Consider the following 20,399-nt stretch of genomic DNA (forward strand, 5'->3'; position numbering starts at 1 on the left):
CTAGATAAAACACTGCTTCTTTCAAAACACATTGTTGAGGCTGACATGTCCCCAGATTCAACTAACCAGATAAATATTTCCATTGCAAATGCATTTTCATCAATACAATGTTACTTCTACAGATTAGTTGCAAATCTTACTGGAGTGCACTTCTAGCTTTGTAGCACTATTTTCTGCATTGCTGTAGGTCTCGGTTTACAAGATACAGATGTAACTACACCACTGTATGTATCACTTCATTGTTTTTCCTTTCCCTGACATCCGTCATGCATGAGTAGTTAGTTTCTTCATTTTTTTGGAACTTGTGACAGAATTGCAATAGAAAAATTGTCTTAAAAGTTGTGCACTGAAAGTGATCTTAGTTCAAATGTTTTGCAGTAAGATGAGGTTAGAAGTATCTGCAGGAAGAATGGTTGTATCTCTAAAGCCATCTGAATTTATTTTTCATTAAAATATTTGGTGTGGATGTTAGTTGTGTATGTGGATTGTACTAATTCTGCATTTTCAGGAAGGGTATCCTAATATACATAGATATTAGGTAGCAGTAGCGATAGTAAGGGCTGGATATTTTCAATAACATGCAGATATTTTACCAACAATTTATGTATATAACACTGTTCAAAGGCATATGTTAATATATTTTCATTTACTGTAGTTGATTCTGGAGGAGCAAATTTGCCTCGTCAAGCAGAAGTATTTCCAGATCGAGATCATTTTGGTCGTATTTTCTATAATCAAGCAGTCATGTCTTCACAAGGAATTCCTCAGGTAATTTGGTTTTACTTGACAATGAAATGTATTAATTAGTTTTTATTCCTGCTGCTTTTGTGTGATTTCAAGATGTGTAGTCATGCTTTGCTTTAGTTAGTACTGCATTCTGCTGACCTGTTGGCCCAGTCTGGGGATTAGAGGCACTGTAAACACAATAACTGTCCACAAAAAGTCATTATAGTTTTGAAGAAGCTGTCTTCTTTCTTGGCCTTGATGTTAATGACATGACCTACCTGCTCCTACCTTGGAGTGGGGAAAAAGAGGACTTGACTGTGTGGTAAATAGGGCCACGTCAGGAACCAGTAGGAAGTCTTGGAGCAGTTGATTATTCTTCATCAATGCTGTAAGGGTGAGGACCCCTTTGATGATGGCTAGTAAATTAGACATACTTTTTGCTAAGAGGGGTATATGTATATTTATATATCCATTTTATACACAGATAACTGTATGATAAATCTGCCCTGGCAACAAGGTCATTCTCTAATGTATTAATGATGCATTGAATTACTGTTGGTCACAATTTGTGGATTTAGAAATGTTTTTGTGTTACGGATATTCCAGGAGTGTGTTGGGGGCAATTTTTTGGTGCAGGTGGCCAGCTAGGAGAGGAGTACTACTGAATCTGCTACTCATGAAGTGTGCAGAACTGTCTGAGCATGTAAATGTTGATGGGTGCCTTGGCTGCAGTGAAAATGGATGGCAGGATATAAAATCTGGATGGAGGTGAGGAAGGCAAGTAGCAGGATAAAGACCCTGGGCTTCAGTAGAGCAATCTTTGGCTAGTTAAGGGAGCTGTCATCTGGCACCTGTGAGAGGCCACTAAGGAGGGCAGAGATCCATAATCTTTGAAGATAACCTGCTCCAAACACAGGAACCTTCTATTCTGATCTGTAGCAGTGCAAACGAGGTCCTTTCTACAGCTGTACAGCTGTCATTTATCTGCCTCTTACTCCCCATTGCAGGCTGAAGAATTCAAGATTTCTTAGCTGTTCCTCATAGGGAAGGTGTTCCTTACTTTTGATCATCCTTGTTTATCTTCTTTAAACCTTTTTCCAGGCCTAGTTATATCCTTTCTGAGGTGAAGGAGACAGATTTTCCTGTATTACTTAGTATGGCAACTGATTATGGATTTATATAATAGTACATGTACAATGATATTCCCAATTCAATTTTATGTCCCTTTCCCAGTATTTCTTTACATTTTTGCTTTTTTTCCCCCACTGCTACTGAGCAGTGGTCCAGTGTTTTCTCTGAATTACTGTAACTACATGAGTCTGCTCCTATGTGTCGTTGTCTGTTCAATGCCTACCATCTGGATGAAAGAAGGTGAAGGAAGTCTTCTTAGAAATAGCTATTGGAATCTCAAGCAGAGTGAATGTTCTAGCTCACTTGCTCTTTCATCTGAGCACAGTGAGGGGCGTATTTTACCACGGTATTGTTTTGGCATATTTGGCCGTTGAACTCACCATTAATGTAGGGTGGAAATCATGTTTTATTTTCTTTATTCTTATCTACCCCTGTTGTTGAAAGGCGTGACTGAGCTACAAACATACTTTTTTTTTTTTTTTTTTTTTTATTATTCTCTGCAAGAAGCTATACTTGGTTGAATCTCATAGTCTAGGAGTAAGTGGAAGCTAGTACTTCCTTTCACTGTGAAGCAGAAGTGCTGGTCAAGGATCTAGTGGTCCCTCTGACTCCTCCTTACCTGACAGATGTTGGCTTTGCCTGATGTCTGAGAAAAATACACTTGTTGCCTTGATACACTTTGGGTGCATTTTGGAGGCAACTCAGGCTTCAAATCTTCATTCATCTTTTCTCTAACAAAGAATCCTGAAATTCATTGCCTCTGAGGCAGAAGATACCCAAAATTCACTAAATCTGTTTTGCAATCGGACATAATTTAACTTTGGTAGTGCTTTTCTTTCTGACAGCAATAGTTAAGCAAGTGTAGTGTTTAGTAAGGTTACTTGAGGAAAATCACTGTTTAATTGGAAAAAAAATATTTAAGAGAAAAGAGTTAAGAATTCTTAAGGAGCTCATGCACTTGCATAACTAACAGATTGGTCATTTACTGGAGTCATTGATGTGTCTAGGTTGTACTTTTAGATGTATGTATATGAATAAAATTGGTCCCACCATTTTTGTGGAACAGGAAGCCAGTGTGTTGTCAAAAGAGGCATTCACATGGCTGTTGTACTGAATTCTTTTAAGAGAAGTTTTGGTGAACTTTTTTTTTTTTTTTTTTTTTTTTTAACTGGAGACACCGATCATTATCTAGTATGGGATTAGTGATTTTTAGATGTTACGTTGAAGATGGGTATGTAAACCCTGTTTGGAAGGCTGAAATTACTGAGGTTATGCAGCACCTTGCTAGAAAGCCCTATCCCTAGCAGTTTTTCTGGTACATGTTGAAACGTTCAGGTATTTGCAAAATTCCTCATCAAGCTGAATTCGTTGTTTTGATTACCATGTAGTATTAAATTAGAGTAGCACTGTACCCCTGTACAATCAAAAAGAAGCATGGGAAGAATTTGTCTTCTAATAATACACTTATATTGCTGTTTGGCATGACACTGATAAAAGTAATTTTCTTGATATGGCACTGATGAAAATTTAACTTTATTAAAATATTTATGGAAAATTAGAGAAAAAAAAATCATTGAAACTATTCCTTCATATAAAATATCTAATAAGAGTATTTTATTTGAGGGATGTTTTTATCCTTTGTTTCATTTCAAAAAAGCACAGTAAACGTTTGTAATCTGCTACTGATTCTGTGCTAGCAGATACAGGGAACCAGAATAGTCTTCCCTGTCTGAGAGGATGTTGCATTAGGGAATGTTATTAGGAAATAGTGCTGCCTCTGATTCCCGTTCAGGTTAATTATTCTGACAAGCGAGTTTGGATGTTGTTAGTTTTCTATCTGCTGTTACTTTTTGTGACCTGGCTGAGCATCTGTTTCATCAGCTCATAAGCTCTTCTCAATTTTGACCTTAAAATGATTGCTTTTTTTTTTTTTTTTTTAACCAGTTACCTATGCAGCTTTTAATTTCCCCCTCCGCTTTTACCTGTGACTAATTTATTATACTCCTACTGCAGCTTTAAATTGCATTGATGTCTATATAGCTGTGAATCAGAAAGATGTGATTAGCTTCCCATTAGCCACTTCTTAGGCTTTCTCATACTCATAAGCTGCATGGATACAATAGGGGAGCTGAGCAGTAGGTATAAAATAACTGTGTGCATTCAGAACTGTTGATCTATATTGCTCTTTTAAGTAGTTTTCAATGCAGTAATTCAAAGAATGAAGTCAGGAAGTAGCATGTTGGTTGGAAAGTTTGAGGTTGTGCTTTTTGACAGATAGGTTGTGATTTTCCTATATAGCTTTGGAAGAAGTAACACCTGAATGATAGTTTAAATGCAGCCACCTTTTTCAGCATGAGCGTGAGAGAAGAAAAAACTTAGAGAAAAAACAGAAAACCTAGGGAATAAAGAAAATTAACTTTTCCCCCAAGTTTCTCCCATTTCCAGAGGCTTACATGATGTTTGTATTTACCTGGAGATACTTATTCTATGCACAATTGCAGATCAATCACATGACTGAATATAGTTTAAGAAACTGAAAACTGTTAACTGAAGAAACTGTTTGATTTGGGGTTAGAGATTAACATAATTTCATCTACTTCTTCTTTAGGTACAGAAAATGCACTAGAACTTGGATGTTCTATTTCTGTGTGTGCTGTTTTCTTTTAACAGCAACCTTTAAATTACCATTTAACACAGAACACTACTTGATGTCATTTCAGAAATATATCAAAACAAAGTTCTCACAAAACAATGTTATTTTGTGCTTCAGATTTTTTTTTTTTGTGGTCATGGAAGGAAGCATTTAGAGAATTATTTTCTTTCCGTCTTCCTTTTCATTATGAGCATTTAATTTTTTTTCATTACAAACTGTTTTGAAAATGTCTTTAGCTTTCTTGGAGGATCTCTGCTGAAGGAAAAGTTAAGAGAGGAACTTCACTTTCAAGATCACTTGCTGCTGCAGTTATTCATAATTACTGAAATCCAGTCAATTTTGTAAAAGTGTCACCCAAATATTAGTGGTAGAAAATGTGCATTGCTTAGATGTTTGTCTCAAAATTGGCATAAGAATGAAATAATTATTTATGCTCAAGATGACAATGAGTTATACAACACACCTTGAAGGGGCAGAGCTAATGTGTTGGCTGTTAGTTGATCCATTGAAGAACTGAAGTTATGTACTAGTAGATGTAAGAAATGTTCTTTGAAGGCTGCTAACAGTGGTGAAATTATACCGATAAGCAACAACTGATACCCTCAGTTGTAAATACCAGGAGCAAACTCTAGCTTTCAACCTGTAACAGTTCACTGGTAAAGACATATTCCACTATAGAATGTTAGTTCCTTCAAATATTTCACATATGTGGCATATGGCATTTCATATATGAAATTTCATGCAGGGGGGCCTGAAGAAGATGGGTTGAAAACTAAAGATGTTCCCTTGTTTTTGGAAGAAAAGCTAAAACTTAAATAATATTTTTGCCCAGCCAGTCAAAAGTAATCTTGTAGTACTGTCCCAGAAATTATTCAAATCAATACAATATACAGATATGCAAGTGCAATTCATTTTAAAAGGCTTGACAATTATTTACTTGTGTTTTTTGTTTTCCCAATAGATAGCAGTAGTAATGGGATCCTGTACAGCAGGAGGAGCATACGTACCTGCAATGGCTGATGAAAGCATTATTGTCGGCAAACAGGGAACAATATTCTTGGGAGGGCCACCACTGGTAAGCGTAGAGAAGTTTTTAGTAACATAGCCAAAAAATTTTGCACTGCTGACAATTGTGCTACTTGAACTATTCAGATCAATTTTGGTGAGATGTTTCCAGATCGTCTGTAGGTAATTTTGCATTTTTAAATATATCTGAATGTTTATATCCTTGATTAAAACTTTTCTAATTAAAACTTTTCAATGTGTATATATATAACTTAGACTTTGTTAAACTGTTTTTATAGTACCACTTTGAGATTTCTATGCACATTTTAAACGGTAGGAATGCCTTCTATATTCAGTTAAATAGTCTCTCGGTTTGACCTGAAATAATAAAATAAATAAATAAATAAATAAAAAATTACAACTGTGTGTTATATCTCAGAGTCTAGATCAGAGAACTAGATGGACTAAGCAGATGGACTAATCGGCTATATTTTATGTTATTTTATAGACAAAAGAGATGCACTAATTATGTAGTTTGTCATCATTTCTCTACCTTCTTAGTAAGGAAATTATTTCTAAAGAAGCATGCCTGAAGAACTCTGGTGAATTAAAAGTTGCTTTTATTGTGGAACACACACTTGAATCTGTGGCTGTGCAAAATACTGCAACATAAGGTGACTTGAAAATTATGATAGCTTGGCTACAACAGGAAAGGGAGTGTTTAAGTGGGTTTGTGTTTTTTAAAAAACAGTGTATGTTACAGCATAGGCTTGATTTTATACTGAAAAAATCCCATTTTTTTTTCCTGACAAGTATTGTTTTACTCAACATAAGCTTTATGAGGAAAAAATAATCTTGTGTAATAAGTGTTACATTAGTGCTAGAGATAAGGTAAGGCTGCTGGTAAGGCAGCTCTCAGCATAACCAGTCTAGGTGAAACCTGACTAGATAAACTTGCTTCTTTGAAATAGTCAAGTTCTCATTGAACAAACTGGTCTGAGGCAGTGTATTGTCTCTGTTTTAGTTATATTGGCTTGGAAACTATTAAGGGTGTTTCCTTTGACAGAGCCAATAGCAAATCAAATGTCTAGGAAAAAGTCCTTCCACCCTGAGCAAAGGAGAAATCACTTTTAAAGAGCAGTGTTAATGAGGATACTGCTCCACTCTATTCTGTAGTAACAGAGAAAGGGGAATCTGCTGGAATTCACTTCTTTCCACCGCTTATGATACTGTGAAAAATTTAGCAGATCCTACGAACTATGGGAAAACAAACACGGACATCTTTTGTTGTTGAGCAGTTTCTAAAGCATGGTTGGGTTAATTTCCTTGAAGAAGTTAAGTTGCTTGAAGAAGTTACCCTGTGATGCCATTCAGTGTTTACTTGTATAGTATTGCTTTAATTTCCGTAATATATTTTTGCATTTTATTCTTTTTCTTGTGTTTTTTTGTTTGCTTGCTTTTTTTTTTTTTTTTTTTTTTTGGCTTTGTCTTGATCCTAAAAGTGTATTTATTGTTCTATATACTTTTTTCTTTCCAAGTTCTATGTATAGATGGAAGTAAAGTTCTTGTGCATCTTAAAAGAAACTAAACAACCTGTTATTCAAACACACTTTGCTATGGCTGTTAAATAGTAATTATTGTTCTAGAACATCTTAAATAAATTCAGAGTGTAACTGACAATGAAAGTGTGTGTGTGGGGATACCTATTAGTACGAGCATACTTTGTTGCCTACCTTAATAAAATAATGTATTTAACTTGAAGTATTTTATTATTATAATGGAGACTTTCCAAGTTAACAAGAACAACAAAGTAATCAGCAAAAGCAAATGCAGTAAATAATAGCAACTATGCCATTTATTGCTAATTAACTTATTGCTCATTTGCTGATAGAATTTATTTGGCATTAATTGTTGTTTCAAATGTGTTACATATGTCTCTGTTCCTTTTTATCTTGCATTAGTCTTTTTCAGCATGCGGTTTTTAGGTAAACAAAGACAAATTCCCCCTCAAAATGAAGTAATGTTCTGTAAATTTATCACAGTAATTTAGATATTAGGAATGTCTTTGTGAAAGGAGGCATACATATGAATGAAGATATTAGTTGAGAATATTGGTATTAGTTGCATGAGTAACACTGGGTGATTCATGTATCTTTTTTATTGAAATAAAGAAATTACTAGGATGAAAGAAATGAGTTTTTACATCTGACTGTTAATAGCTTGCTTATCATGTTACAAATAACTGCCACTGGCTGCAGGAACACCTGAGTTGTCTAGGCACGAAGTCTTTTTAGGCTCAGCACTGTTCATTAGCTTAGACAGTGGCACGTTAAGTTGCATTACAGCCTCTGGGGCTTGCTCAAGTTCAGAGTAATTTGTTGCAGAAGCTCTGTTGGTAAATCTGAAAGACCTGAGCAAACCTTCCTTTTCTGACAGCACTTCCACAGGGGAAAGCACTGGGGAGCATGGTGCGCCTTGAGTGATTCTGCCTGGAGCTCTGTTAAAGCTGGAAAGGTTCGTCAGACCCAGAGGGGACCCCTTGGGTACACCAAGCCATGTGTCCTGGGGGAGTGTTGTGGTTTAACCTGGCAGGCAGCTGAGCCCTACACAGCTGCTTGATCTCTCCAGGTGGGACGGGGGAGAGAATTGGAAAGGTAAAAGTGCAAGAACTCCTGGGTTGAGATAAAGCCAGTTCAATAGGTAAAGCAGAAGCTGCACATACAAGTAAAGCAAAACAAGGAATTAGCTTACCACTTCTCATCATCAGGGAGACGTTCAGCCAGTTCCAAGCAAGCGGGGCACATCAGGTATGGCAGTTTTTTGGGAAGACAAACACCATCACTGTGAATGTCCTGGAGCAGCAGCCATGCCTCACAGCCACTCCCCCCAGCTTTATTGCTGAGCTTTATTGCTGTACCATGATGCCACATGGTACAGGACATCCCTGTTGCCCATTTGGGCCAACTGTCCTGGTTGTGTCCCCTCCCAGCTCCTGGTGCACCCGCAGCCTCCTTGCTGGTGGGTGCCTTTGCTGAAAGAAGCTGAAAGGTCCTTGGCTCTGTGTGAGCACTGCTCTGCAACCACTGAAACGCTGATGTGTTAGCAGCATTATTGTCATCCTAAATCCAAAACACAGCACCATACCTGCTACTAGGAAGAAAATTAACTCTATCCCAGCCAAACAAGCAGTTTGTTTCAAGCTTCAGCATTAAGCAAATACAAAATGAGAGAGCTAATACCCAGTACTAGCCAGCAAGCTGAAAAATAGGAAAACAGATGCTCTCATTCTAAGGGGATAGTACTCTTTTAACATTGTAAGGGAATTTAAGTCATTCATCTTTATCACTGAGATGTAGAAACCATGTAGGACACTTTTGCCCAGTTAGGCGGCTGAAAAAGGCTGGCCCGAGTCAAGTCTCAAAGTGAAGATTTACCAAGGCAAGGCAGTGACTGCGTAGATATTGTGAAGTCAGAAGGGAAGAAAACTTTTCACCACTTCCAGAGGAAGATTTCACAACTATCCTGCAATTTAATTTGTTCCTTAGCAACCTGCAGATGTTATGATCTTTATCTTTGTGTGTATAGATCAAACTTTAATATCACAACCTGTCAGCTTTCCTGTTTGGTAGAGCTTTTCATATTCTCACTAACAATTTTTTGCTTGCCTTTCTGTAAGTATCAAAATTACTTCAGACTCCCGTAGAAATATCCACTCCATCTTGTAGTAGATATTGTAGCCATTATTGTGTATGCTGTATTCCCCAAAAAAAGTTGTTCCTGTATGAAAAGAATTGGATTGGAGTTTTCTGCTCACCTGCCTAAAACAAAACATCCTAAGGAAATGAAAGAAAAAACTTGATGATAGATATAATTAGTCTTGGGATGTGCACACTTAAAAAAAATAAAAATAAAAAAATGATTGCATGTGTTGTCCAAAGTCTGAAGTGCAAGTTTCCTCAGTGTTCTTTTCTGGAAGGTGAGGAGTAAGGACTTCACAAGCAGACAGATCTCAAAAACAAGAGGAGCAGTGCCACCAGAGTAGTAATGTGACAGAGCCATTCCTCTGTACTTGACCAGGTTGAGGAATCAATATCCTTGCCCTTGGCAATACTGATTCATAGCTCAGGGTGTCATGTTGATTGATAGGCTTCTCCATCTCATCCAAAACTTACGATCCTTCCTCCGCCAGGGAAAGTGTGCTACTTCCTGTGTTCTGAAGTAAAGGGAAGCCTGGTGAAAAGGGAAAAAGTGCAAAACTCCTGTAGATTTATGTGCTAGGAGTTCTTCTGCACATCAGCTCATCTGCTTGGGAAAATGTGTATTTCTGTTCTAGAAACATGATATGATTATAGTATTTACTTAAAGTATTTTAAAAGACAGGTAAGTGGCCTCTAAGTTACTCAAGATACTGAAACTTTATATTTTTACTTGAATAGTAATCATTCAAAATGAGTGATTATTCACAAGCTTGCACTTTAGTCCAGTGAATCTACATGTCTTCGGAACTGTAATATTCATTAGTTGTAATTTAGTTGCATTCAAAGTGCCTGAGGAATTCAACCTTTTGTCTGAAGTGTTTGGAATTCTAGTTATAGTAATGAAATGAAATGAATTGGATGATTTTGTTTTTAAATTTTACCCAGAAGTACGTGAATATGTTTGCTATAGACCTTTCCTGTACCTCTTATTAACCTCTTTTTAATCTCTTGTTCGTGGGCTTGTAGTCTTGATTGGAAGTTCAGAGTATTATAAATTAAATAAATGAAATTAGGAACTGAGATGCAAAGAAAAACCTCATGGTGTAGAAAATGAAGGATGTGTATCTATAAACATGCCATCTGAATTAAAGGATAGGCCTCTTAATGACACACAAAAAAGGGCAAAATAATTCAGTTTTCAAAGGGCTTTCTTTTACTTCCTTTTTTTTTTTTTTTTTTTAATTATCACTTTATGTGAGGAAAATTGATCTTCTTTCTTTTTACTACATACTACCACTTTTTGAAAGAGGTGTTTAATTGCTAATGACACTCCAGATTTAGAAGAAAGTTGTATTAACTACTTTTGAATGGAATTTCTTTATTTTCTAGTGGCAAATTGTCCTCTTTTTAGGTATAGAAGACTAATACTTACTTGGCCAAGACTCACACTTTTCTTCAAGGGCCTTAGGTTAGGATGGATTTAGGATGGCCAAAGTGCACCTGGAGTTGAATCTGGCAAGGGGCATGAAGCACAGAAAGAAGGGCTTCTATAGGTATTGCAGCAGTAAAAGAAAGTCAAGAGAAAATGGGAGCCTGCTGCTGAACAGCATAGGGAAGCTGGTGACAACAGATGTGGAAGAGGCTAAGATACTCAATGCTGTTTTTGCCTTAGTCTTCATTGGTTAGATTAGTGTTCAGGAATTCCAGGATCCTCAGGCCAGGGTGAGTAGTGTAGGAGGGTTAAGGTAAGGACCATGTAAATAGTTTAGACATAGGTCTAGGGGGTCTGTTGAGATGCACCCATGAGTCCTAAGGAATATGGCCGATGTCGTTGCATGGTCACACTTTGAAAGTTGTGGTGATCAGGGTAGGTTTCTGAGATTGGAAGGTGGCAAAGCAGGCAAGAAGGAGGATCCAGGTAACTACTGGCTAGTCAGCATTGCCACAATACCTAGGAAGGTAAAGGAGCTAATAATCCTGTAAGCTGTTTCCAAAAATATTATGGACAAGAAGATGACCGGGAGTAGTCTGGTTGGATTTTCAGTGAGGAAATCAAGCATGACCAACCTGTTTTCCCTCTATGCTAAGATGACTGGTTCAGTGGCTAAGGAGAGAGTAGTAGATGTTGTTTATCTTCACTTTGAGTTTTTTGACAGTGTCTCCTGAAATAGCAAACTGAATGGACAGTTAGGTGGATTGAAAACTGGCTGAACTGCTGGGCTTAGCAAGTTTGCAAATAATGCAAAACTGGGAGGAGTGGTTGATGAATCAGATAGGTGTGCTGCCATTCAGTGGGACCTTTACAAGCTGTACAAAGGGACTCACAAGAGCCTCTTGAAGTTCAATCAAGGTGAATGCTTATTGGAAGAAATAACCCTATGCAGCAGAGCAGGCCAGGGACTAACCAGTTGGGAAGGTGCTGGACACCGAGATGAACGTGGGCCAGCATTGTGTCCTTTCAGCAAGGTGGCCAGCAACATCCTGGGCTGCTTTGGGAAGAGTATTTCCAGTAACTCAGGTGTGGTAATCCTTCCCCTCTACTCAGCACATTTGGGGTGCTGGGTTCAGATCTGGGCTCCCAGTACAAAAAAAAAAAAAAAAAAAGTAAATCCAGTGAAGGGATTGGAGCATCTGTAGTATGGGGAGAAGCTGAGAGCTGAGACGTTTCATTCTCATTAAGAGAAGGCTCAAAGGGAATCTCTCCATGTGTATGCGTACCTGGTCAGGGGGAATAAATGTGTTGAAGCCAGACTTCTCATTGGAGTTCAGTGACGGGTCAAGAGGCAAACTAAAACATGGGAAATTATTATTAAAAAAGCAAACAAACAAACAAAAAAACAAATAAAACACATTTTTACTGTGAGGATTGTGTGATCATGCACCAAACCAAGTTGTCCAGACAGGTTTTGAGGTCTTCATTGCTGGAGATGCTCAAAACCCAACAGTCCATGATCATGAATCTTGGAAACTGGTATCTGGTTTGGAGTGATAGTTTTCTCTTCCCTAATGTCTTTTGCTACCTCTGTACTCTCCGTGGGTGATGAATAATGGTTTCACTAGCTTGCAAGGAACCTTTTTCAAAGGAGTATGGCAGAGCTTGTGGGAAAGGTATTTCAGTGGAATTGCGTCAAAAAGTTTTTTTTTACCATGCAGAAAATGATACTGCTTTATTTTAAGAAGGAATTCAGTCACTCTTAAATTATCCTGTCAGGTCTATAATTTGATAGGATTTAGATCATGCATTCCAGTTATTTTTATGGAGACATCATAGTTAATCCAAACAGTTTTATGCCATTGATGCACTCTTCTTAGAAAATGATTGTTATTAAATTATTGTGTTTGTAATGGAAGATCTAGGAAATACAAACTAATAATGATTGTTTTATGATTAGTGCTTAAATAAGTAACTTAAAATTTACAGAAGTTTGTGTAGAGAAAACAAACTAAGCGGAATCAAAATGCACAGTGTTAGCTGGGTATTGTTTTTCTTTGTTGTTGTTGTTTGAAAAAATGCAGGATGTGTAACATTTCAAATTGCATTTGTTAACTGCTAAAAAATCATTTTGTGAAAATGCATGTTCATAAACCTAAGGGGTATGTAAATATGACCACACTAATAATAGACACAACAACAGATACTGCAGTAAATGGAAAATCTTTCTCAATAAAAACTACAAATAAATATTAGATAATAAAGATACAAAGTCAGTAAAATTAAGTAATTTTGGCAGGATTCTCAGTTGTCGTGTTTGAAGTGCTCTGAGGGAGAGTAACTGAGAAAATATTATTAGTGAAGAAATATTTTGCAAAGTACGGTTTTATTGTTATAACAGTCTATATAAATATTGATGCTAGACAAGTGTCAATTCTAATGCTCGTTTTCCTTTTCTTGTTGTAGGTTAAAGCAGCAACAGGTGAAGAAGTATCAGCAGAGGATCTTGGAGGGGCAGATCTTCACTGCAGGTTTAAAGAAATATTTTCCTGGAGTTATTTTTTTCCATCCTTTAAGCTTTATTAGAGTGGTTTATTTATTGATTGATTTTGTTATTATTTAGATTATAAAAGTTAAATATTTGCTTTGTCATTGTCTGATACTGGTGGATAATTTTGTTGTTAGAGTAGCGTAGTTAGTCTGTGTTACTCCAAGTAGTGTCTTGTTTCTTTCACTTACTGCTTTAAAATACTTAAGTGTGTATCTAACATACTGCAACATCATTCACAACATGGACGACTTTGCTATTGTTGTATGCTGAGTGCTATTAGAATAACAAATTTTGAGAAAGCTAATGTATTTTTGCAGATTTTATGTCAATTGGAACTTACTACAAACAAAATCAACATAGCCTGTGTTTTTCGTAAGAGAATACTTATCAAAACAAAGACTTCAATGCGTTTCCTAAAATGAAAAGAATAGTAAAAAAAAAAGAACAAAAAAAACAAGGTGGTGCTTTTAAAAAGTTAGGTACTGCTGTACAATAAATGCTTAATTTTTACTTCAGTTTATTGAAATGACTGAAGAATTCTCTTCAAGGGCAGTTCATAGTATTTTTTTTATTTTTTTTTTCTTTATAACTTCAAATTAATTTTCATTTCCATTTGAACAATGTTTGCCATTTGTTATATTGTCATTTAGATTTTTGGTTTACCAGAGTTACCATTTTGTATCCTGTCTGATACCATTTAAAAGAAAAGTTCAGACATGGGTTTTACTTTCAATTCAATTTTATAAGATAACATGCAGAGCTGTGTTTTAGCATCTATATTTTAAATAAACAGTCTTGAAGGTTTTTAAAAACTTTAATTTTCATTCTTGGATTTTCTAAAAAATCTTTATATTCCTATTATCATTTAAATACAGAAAATCTGGTGTAACAGATCATTATGCTTTGGATGACAGTCATGCACTTCATCTAGCAAGGAAAGCTGTAAGAAGTTTAAATCTCCAGAAGAAAATAGATGTAAGTATATAGAACATTCTCGGAAAACACTTCATTTTTTAAAGGATGAATGCTCTTCTGACCCTGATTATACAACATATTTTTTTTTGTCTCTGACTTTAAACACTTTGTAAGTAGAATTTATGATTCTTGTCTTTAATGTTTTGTCTAATGCTTCAGTTCTGCAATTAATTACATTCCTACTGCATCATTCCCAGTTAAACCACTGGGATTGCATGCAAGAGTGAAACAGGCACTATAACTAGAACAGCACTTCAGAATCACAGATTTGCACTTTAGGATGAACTCATTCTTGCCAGGTGCTGCATTTAATTTTAAGCTTACATGGTCATTCCCATGGACTTGAAATTTGGTAATTGCTAAAGCATTTGTTTGAACATGAACTTTTTGAGATTATTAACAAAAGATGTAAAACATGAGATAAAGCTACTTTATTTCTTTTGGGTACCTTAGGTTTTGTAATGTATTGTTACTGATCTAAAAAATTCTTTTAAGAAAAAGAGGCAACTATGATATAGTGGAGAAATTATCTTAACGTATGCTGGGGGGAACGTAAAAGGGTGAATTGGAGATAAAATCTCTGCAGCTGAAGGAAGCCAAGATACTGTATTTAGTGGAATGGCAGAAATCCTTGGTTTTTCAGAATACTACCTGTCTAATAGGGCATAGGGGAATAAAAAGGAAAGGGGAAGACATGCTTAATTTTTGATGACATGGAAGAAGTTGTTAATGTGGAGCACATGTGGAGGCATACACAGGAATAAAAACAAAGGCCCTCACCTTTGTTGCAGTAAGTGAGAAGAAATTATCATTCTTCTATTTAAGAAACTTGATCTTCATGCAGAAGGAAGTCAAGCTAGTACAGACATTTTGTGGCTGTGACTGGCGAAGAGAAGACTGTTGAATGCAGTCTAAACTCTAAGTGGTGTTTTTTTTTTCTAAATCATAATGTAGAATAATAATGACTTTGTTGTGAAAATTGTTTTGTTAACTTGCTACAGGTGACTGTAGAACCGTCAGAAGAGCCTTTATTTCCTGCTGATGAAATATATGGAATAGTTGGTGACCAGCTAAAAAGAAACTTTGATGTCAAAGAGGTATAAACAGAAATAGAATATATACATGTACTATGTTTTCTTGTAGGAAATCACTCTTTATATTAACATAGTTTGTCTGCAGAAATTTGGTTTATGGCATATAGTGAATATTTAAATATTATATATTTTTTAATGTATTTCTGGATGTTGTTATCTAACAGATCCATTGCAATGACAACGACATGTTGAAAACATAATGCATTTTATTTATACTTCTAAGAAGGATAATTAAAGATAAGAGATTGATAGAATGGTGAAAAAAAATCCAAGAAATAGTGAACTTTTGGCTAAAGATTCTATAGACTTGCCAAGTGATATGACAGCTTTCTTCTTCTATTAGTCTAGAGAAAATAAAGATCAAATATTTAAAGATCGATGGAGTATAAGCATCCTAAACAATTCAGTGCTCTTCCAACCATGTGAGGAGACTATTGTACTCTACTGCAAATCTCTTGTAATTATTTGCTTCCATACATGCAGAGAGTAACCACACTGATTTTTTGCACAGGTAACATATACAGAGCTTTTCCTACTACAAACCAAGTATTTATTTTAGAAAAAATCTTAGTGTATACCTTCCTTAAAATATTTTATCAGAAATTACTATGATTTATTTTGCAGTAAGAGGAAAAAAAACTTTTATTGAGTCTTACTTGAACTATACGCTGGAACACTGGAGTATAAATAAATCCCCAGCTTGGATTTATGCTCTTTTAAAGTTGAAATAAATATCTTCTGGCAAACATGTTGCTAGCAACAGATTTATGTTTATTTAAAATGCTCCTTTGCATCCCAGAGAAACCTCAGGACAAATCTTCATTATTTTTATATGTCAAAAACTTAAGCAGAGATGAAAATGTAGTTATCTCTAAGAAAGTGACTCATGGCTGTATATATTTTTCTCTTTATAAATGTGAACCTATTGATTAATGTTTAATATAACCAGAGGTACCAGTTCTTCTTTGAAATGGAACTAATCAGAAAAAAAACTTTCTTTCTGTTTATTTCAACTGCTTAGTTACAATAGTCTTAGCCTTGAAATTCCATTTTTTTTATAAGCATGTAGAGAAGTTACACCTTAAAAAGTTAGTAGGTTTTGCTTGCCATCCAGACTACTTACATGGCGGACTGCTTGATATTTTCTGACTGGAAAGCATTCATTTTAAGTAATTTTAAGTCAAGATGCTACCATCTTCTTTCTTTCTAAAAAAAAAAAAATAAAAAAAAGTTATAAACTATGAAGGATTAGGTGTTTCATTCTATTTTTCTATTTTTTCTTAAGGTTATTGCTAGAATTGTAGATGGAAGTAAATTTGATGAATTCAAAGCCTTGTATGGGGATACTTTAATCACAGGTATTTAAAAATACAATTATTCTATGTATACTCCCACTGATTTTATACTTATATTCATTTTATTTGGATTACCCGATGGTGTTTTTAATGGTGTTTTTTTCCTTAAAAGAATAGCACTTCCTGTTATTAAGAGAAAGTGTTACCTTTTTGTGCTACAGTAAAATAAATATACATCATAATTATCATAATTTGTAATTTTACCTGTCCTCTTCAGGATTTGCAAGAATATTTGGTTACCCAGTAGGAATTATTGGAAACAACGGAGTTCTTTTCTCAGAGTCAGCAAAAAAGGTAAATCTTAACCACTGAGAAACAAACCTCAAGTTGAAGAATTTGCTCTTGAAATGTGGATTTTTTTTAAATAAGGAAAGTGGACTGTCCGCAAATTTATCATGTAAATAAGAAATAGCTTAATAAACTAAAAATAATTGACCTTATTTTAGTGTTTGTTCTTTAGGTTTTTCTGATATGAAGTAAATAGGTCAATAGTAAAATAAAGACAGCATTTGAATTTGATTGACTATAACACAGTTGAAATATTATGTCTTGAAACTTACAGCTCTTAGAAGAAAAATGCGTACTGATTACTTCAAAAAGCCTGTTGATTATAAGTCCTGAACTCCAAGCTGATGTACTACAATAAATCACATCATTGTTTTGATAGTAACTGGAAAATTTCAAACCTGGATTCCGATATTCAGCTCATTGACTTGCCAAAGATTTTATTTTCATACTTTGTTGTGGCAGCTCTTAATCTAATGAGTAAACCATACACGGTCTCAAACTCTGTGAAACACAGTACCTATTTTGTGAATCAAAGGGCATCTTTGAGGTTTGGGGATTGGAGATGGTAAAGAGATACTGTGCATGACAGAGTGTTTATTTACCTTGTTCTGTGTTTAGTTATTTTTTTCAAGAACTGCTATGAGTTGAATTTTTTGTAATAGCAATTACATATGGTAGTTTTGTGTTAGTAGGCTCCTCAAACTAATGGTTAGGAAATCAGTATGAAAAATCTATAGGAAAAAAGAGGCCTTTATGAAGAAGTTGAAGAAAGGAAGTAATTTTACTTGATTTATTGCTGTCATAAAATAATACACAAAATTGAGTTTTATGTACTGGAGAATACTTTGAACTTGGAGCACTGCAGTAAGTGGCGTTGTTTTCAGGTAGTGTTTTCTTAATCACAGTTATTTCCAATTTGAAAATAATCCTTTCTGTATTTCTAATACTTCCAGTATTTTTCTGATGATTTTTTTCCTACCAATGAAAAAATGAAAGGAATCTCCCTTGGTTTGTTGACTTATGCTGACGTATTGGTACTCTATGAGGAGATAATCAAGTTTCACTTATTTAGCTGTATTCATGACATTGCATCTGTAAGCTTCCTAATCTAACAAAATATTTTTTTAATTTTTACAGTGAGTTGGAAACTTAAAGAAAAAAAAATGGCAAAAGTACTGTGATCTTTGTCCAAAGATCACTGGTTTTTTGAGTGCTTCTCTGAAAAAGCTAGCTAAAGATTGTTTCATTATTTTTCTCTTTTTGTGTGTGTCCTTTTTCTAAATGTTGCTGGTTTTGTATTGTGAAGAGGTTAGTTTTTTTCTCAGTTGCAGTGATATTTTTTTTTCCTTTTTTTTTTTTTCAATTATACCAACAACGTGTAAATAAGTGGAGAAACTGTATTGTTTTAGATTATGCTTAGTTGAAAATGAAGCTTGGATTCTGCTATTCTTATCTTTGTTAGAAAAATTGTCTTTCCCAGAAAATGCAGAGGGGGGATTTTGTCCTGAGAAAAGGGGAAAGAATGTTGTAGCAATTGGCAGGGCCAGGAGCAAATAATGTATGTGAGCCTTGCTCAGTTTCAAAGAATAATTTTCTTTTATAAGGGAAATGGGGAGATTTTTTTTGTGATCAGTTGTCCAAGTTCCATGACAGTGTTACAAAACTGTCAGATGCCACGTTGTGAAGATGTCTACAGTTTAACTGCATATTGGCCAAGTCAAAACAGTTGAACTTCTCAGTACAAACAGTAATACTTCAGGGAATACCCTTAAGTATTTTTTATTTCAACTTGGTATTTTTGGCATTTTCTTACTTCTGCTAGAGTTGAATTATCTTTTGCAGCTTACTTTGGATGGAGAAGTTGGCCATCACTTTATGATACAGATACTCCAATGGACTTCAGTGGAAGGAGACTGTCACATACTTCAAAATGCTGGTGGTAGTAATGGCTTCACTGATCTAATACTTAAAGGCTTACCCTTTCTTCTTTTTTTTTCCTCCCCACAGGGTACACATTTCATCCAATTGTGTTGCCAGAGAAATATTCCCATTGTGTTTTTGCAGAATATTACAGGTAAGCGCAGTATTATGAAGTTTAACTATGCTGTAGGCTTTGCTGTTAACTGTTAAGGCTATAAGTTTTAGAAAGCATCTTGTGTGCTTTATTTTATCTACATCTCCAGCCTCTTCTGGAATCAGTCTGGCTGCAGCTTGTGAAGGCTTGAGTTATTGATGATTCGTTCTTGTCATCTTACTTTTTTTTTTTTTTTGGATGTGCTCTACATTGCATATTAGAAAGTACAGCAAAGTGTGATAGTATAAAGTTACTAACCCTTTTTTTCATCATGTAACTCATTAGGTTTCATGGTTGGTAGGGAATATGAAGCTGGAGGGATAGCAAAAGATGGTGCCAAGATGGTAACTGCTGTAGCTTGTGCCAATGTACCTAAGATAACAGTCATTATCGGTGGTTCTTATGGTGCTGGAAACTATGGGATGTGTGGAAGAGCATACAGGTAAGTGTTACTTCAAATTACAACAGGACATAGCACTAAGTTAAGATACTCTAACCTTAAAGTACCAATCTGAAAAGCTATTTTAATTATTGCAGAAGTTGTACTCCTAGGAAAACAAAAGAATTCTCATAGAATGTGGTCTTAAGTAAAAAACAACCATACAAACCTGTAGAGACAGTTAAGCTCATGATTAACCTTAATTTATGTGACAGAAGAGATTTTCTAATGTGTAAACCTGCTGACGTGCTTTTCTCCCGTTATTGTTCCTGGGTCAGAAAATCAACAGTCCTAAACAATCGCTAGGTGGTATGGGCTGGTCCTTTATTCTGCATTCATGTGAAGAGAACTGGCTTGAATAAAAAAATCTTCATTCACTTTAACAAGTCTGGATTTTATGAGCAGTGTTTGCAAAACTTCTAAGGATTTATTTTTGTGACCTGTTGGACATGACTCATAAATATTTTTTAATTATTTTTGAAGGTCCCTGATACTACTGAAGTTGTTAGTGATATTTTAAAGAGAAATGTTCCTGGGGGGCTGTGAGTTGAAGAGACACAAGAACGAGGGAAATTAATTTTTAAGGTGCTTGAATATAGGAAACAAGCAGAATTTTTGTATTTTCAAACATAATGCTGCAAGCATCGAAAATGTTAATTTGCATTCTTTGAAAACCAATGAATTGTAAGACTGTCATGCATAAAATGCATCTGAGTGAGAATTAGTTCTTTACCATGAAATTATACATTGTCTAATTTTAATACTTAATGCATGTTTTTCAGTCCAAGATTTCTTTATATGTGGCCAAATGCTCGCATATCAGTGATGGGAGGGGAGCAAGCTGCAACTGTTCTAGCTACAATAGCAAAGGACCAAAAGGCAAGGGAGGGAAAACAGGTACATCTTTCTTCTTTCATTTGCAGTACTGTTATTATAATTTACTTCTTCGCTGGAGCTCTCACATTATAAGCCAGGGAA

The 20,399-nt window shown here is 35.3% G+C and overlaps 1 protein-coding gene across 1 annotated transcript in view; it reads left to right on the forward strand.

Moving 5' to 3' along the window:
• MCCC2 (methylcrotonyl-CoA carboxylase subunit 2) overlaps positions 1-20,399 on the forward strand; it is a 39,203-nt gene that overhangs the window by 8,687 nt on the left and 10,117 nt on the right. The window contains exons 6-15 of the mRNA XM_084305731.1: positions 656-768; positions 5,472-5,585; positions 13,112-13,176; positions 14,072-14,171; positions 15,173-15,268; positions 16,551-16,623; positions 16,838-16,914; positions 18,916-18,982; positions 19,268-19,424; positions 20,204-20,318. Of these exons, the coding sequence (XP_084161857.1) occupies positions 656-768; positions 5,472-5,585; positions 13,112-13,176; positions 14,072-14,171; positions 15,173-15,268; positions 16,551-16,623; positions 16,838-16,914; positions 18,916-18,982; positions 19,268-19,424; positions 20,204-20,318 (977 nt within the window). The remainder of the gene's footprint in view (positions 1-655; positions 769-5,471; positions 5,586-13,111; positions 13,177-14,071; positions 14,172-15,172; positions 15,269-16,550; positions 16,624-16,837; positions 16,915-18,915; positions 18,983-19,267; positions 19,425-20,203; positions 20,319-20,399) is intronic.

The sequence above is a fragment of the Netta rufina genome (genome assembly GCF_964035555.1).
Source record: "Netta rufina genome assembly, chromosome: Z".
Classification (NCBI taxonomy): Eukaryota; Metazoa; Chordata; class Aves; order Anseriformes; family Anatidae; genus Netta; species Netta rufina.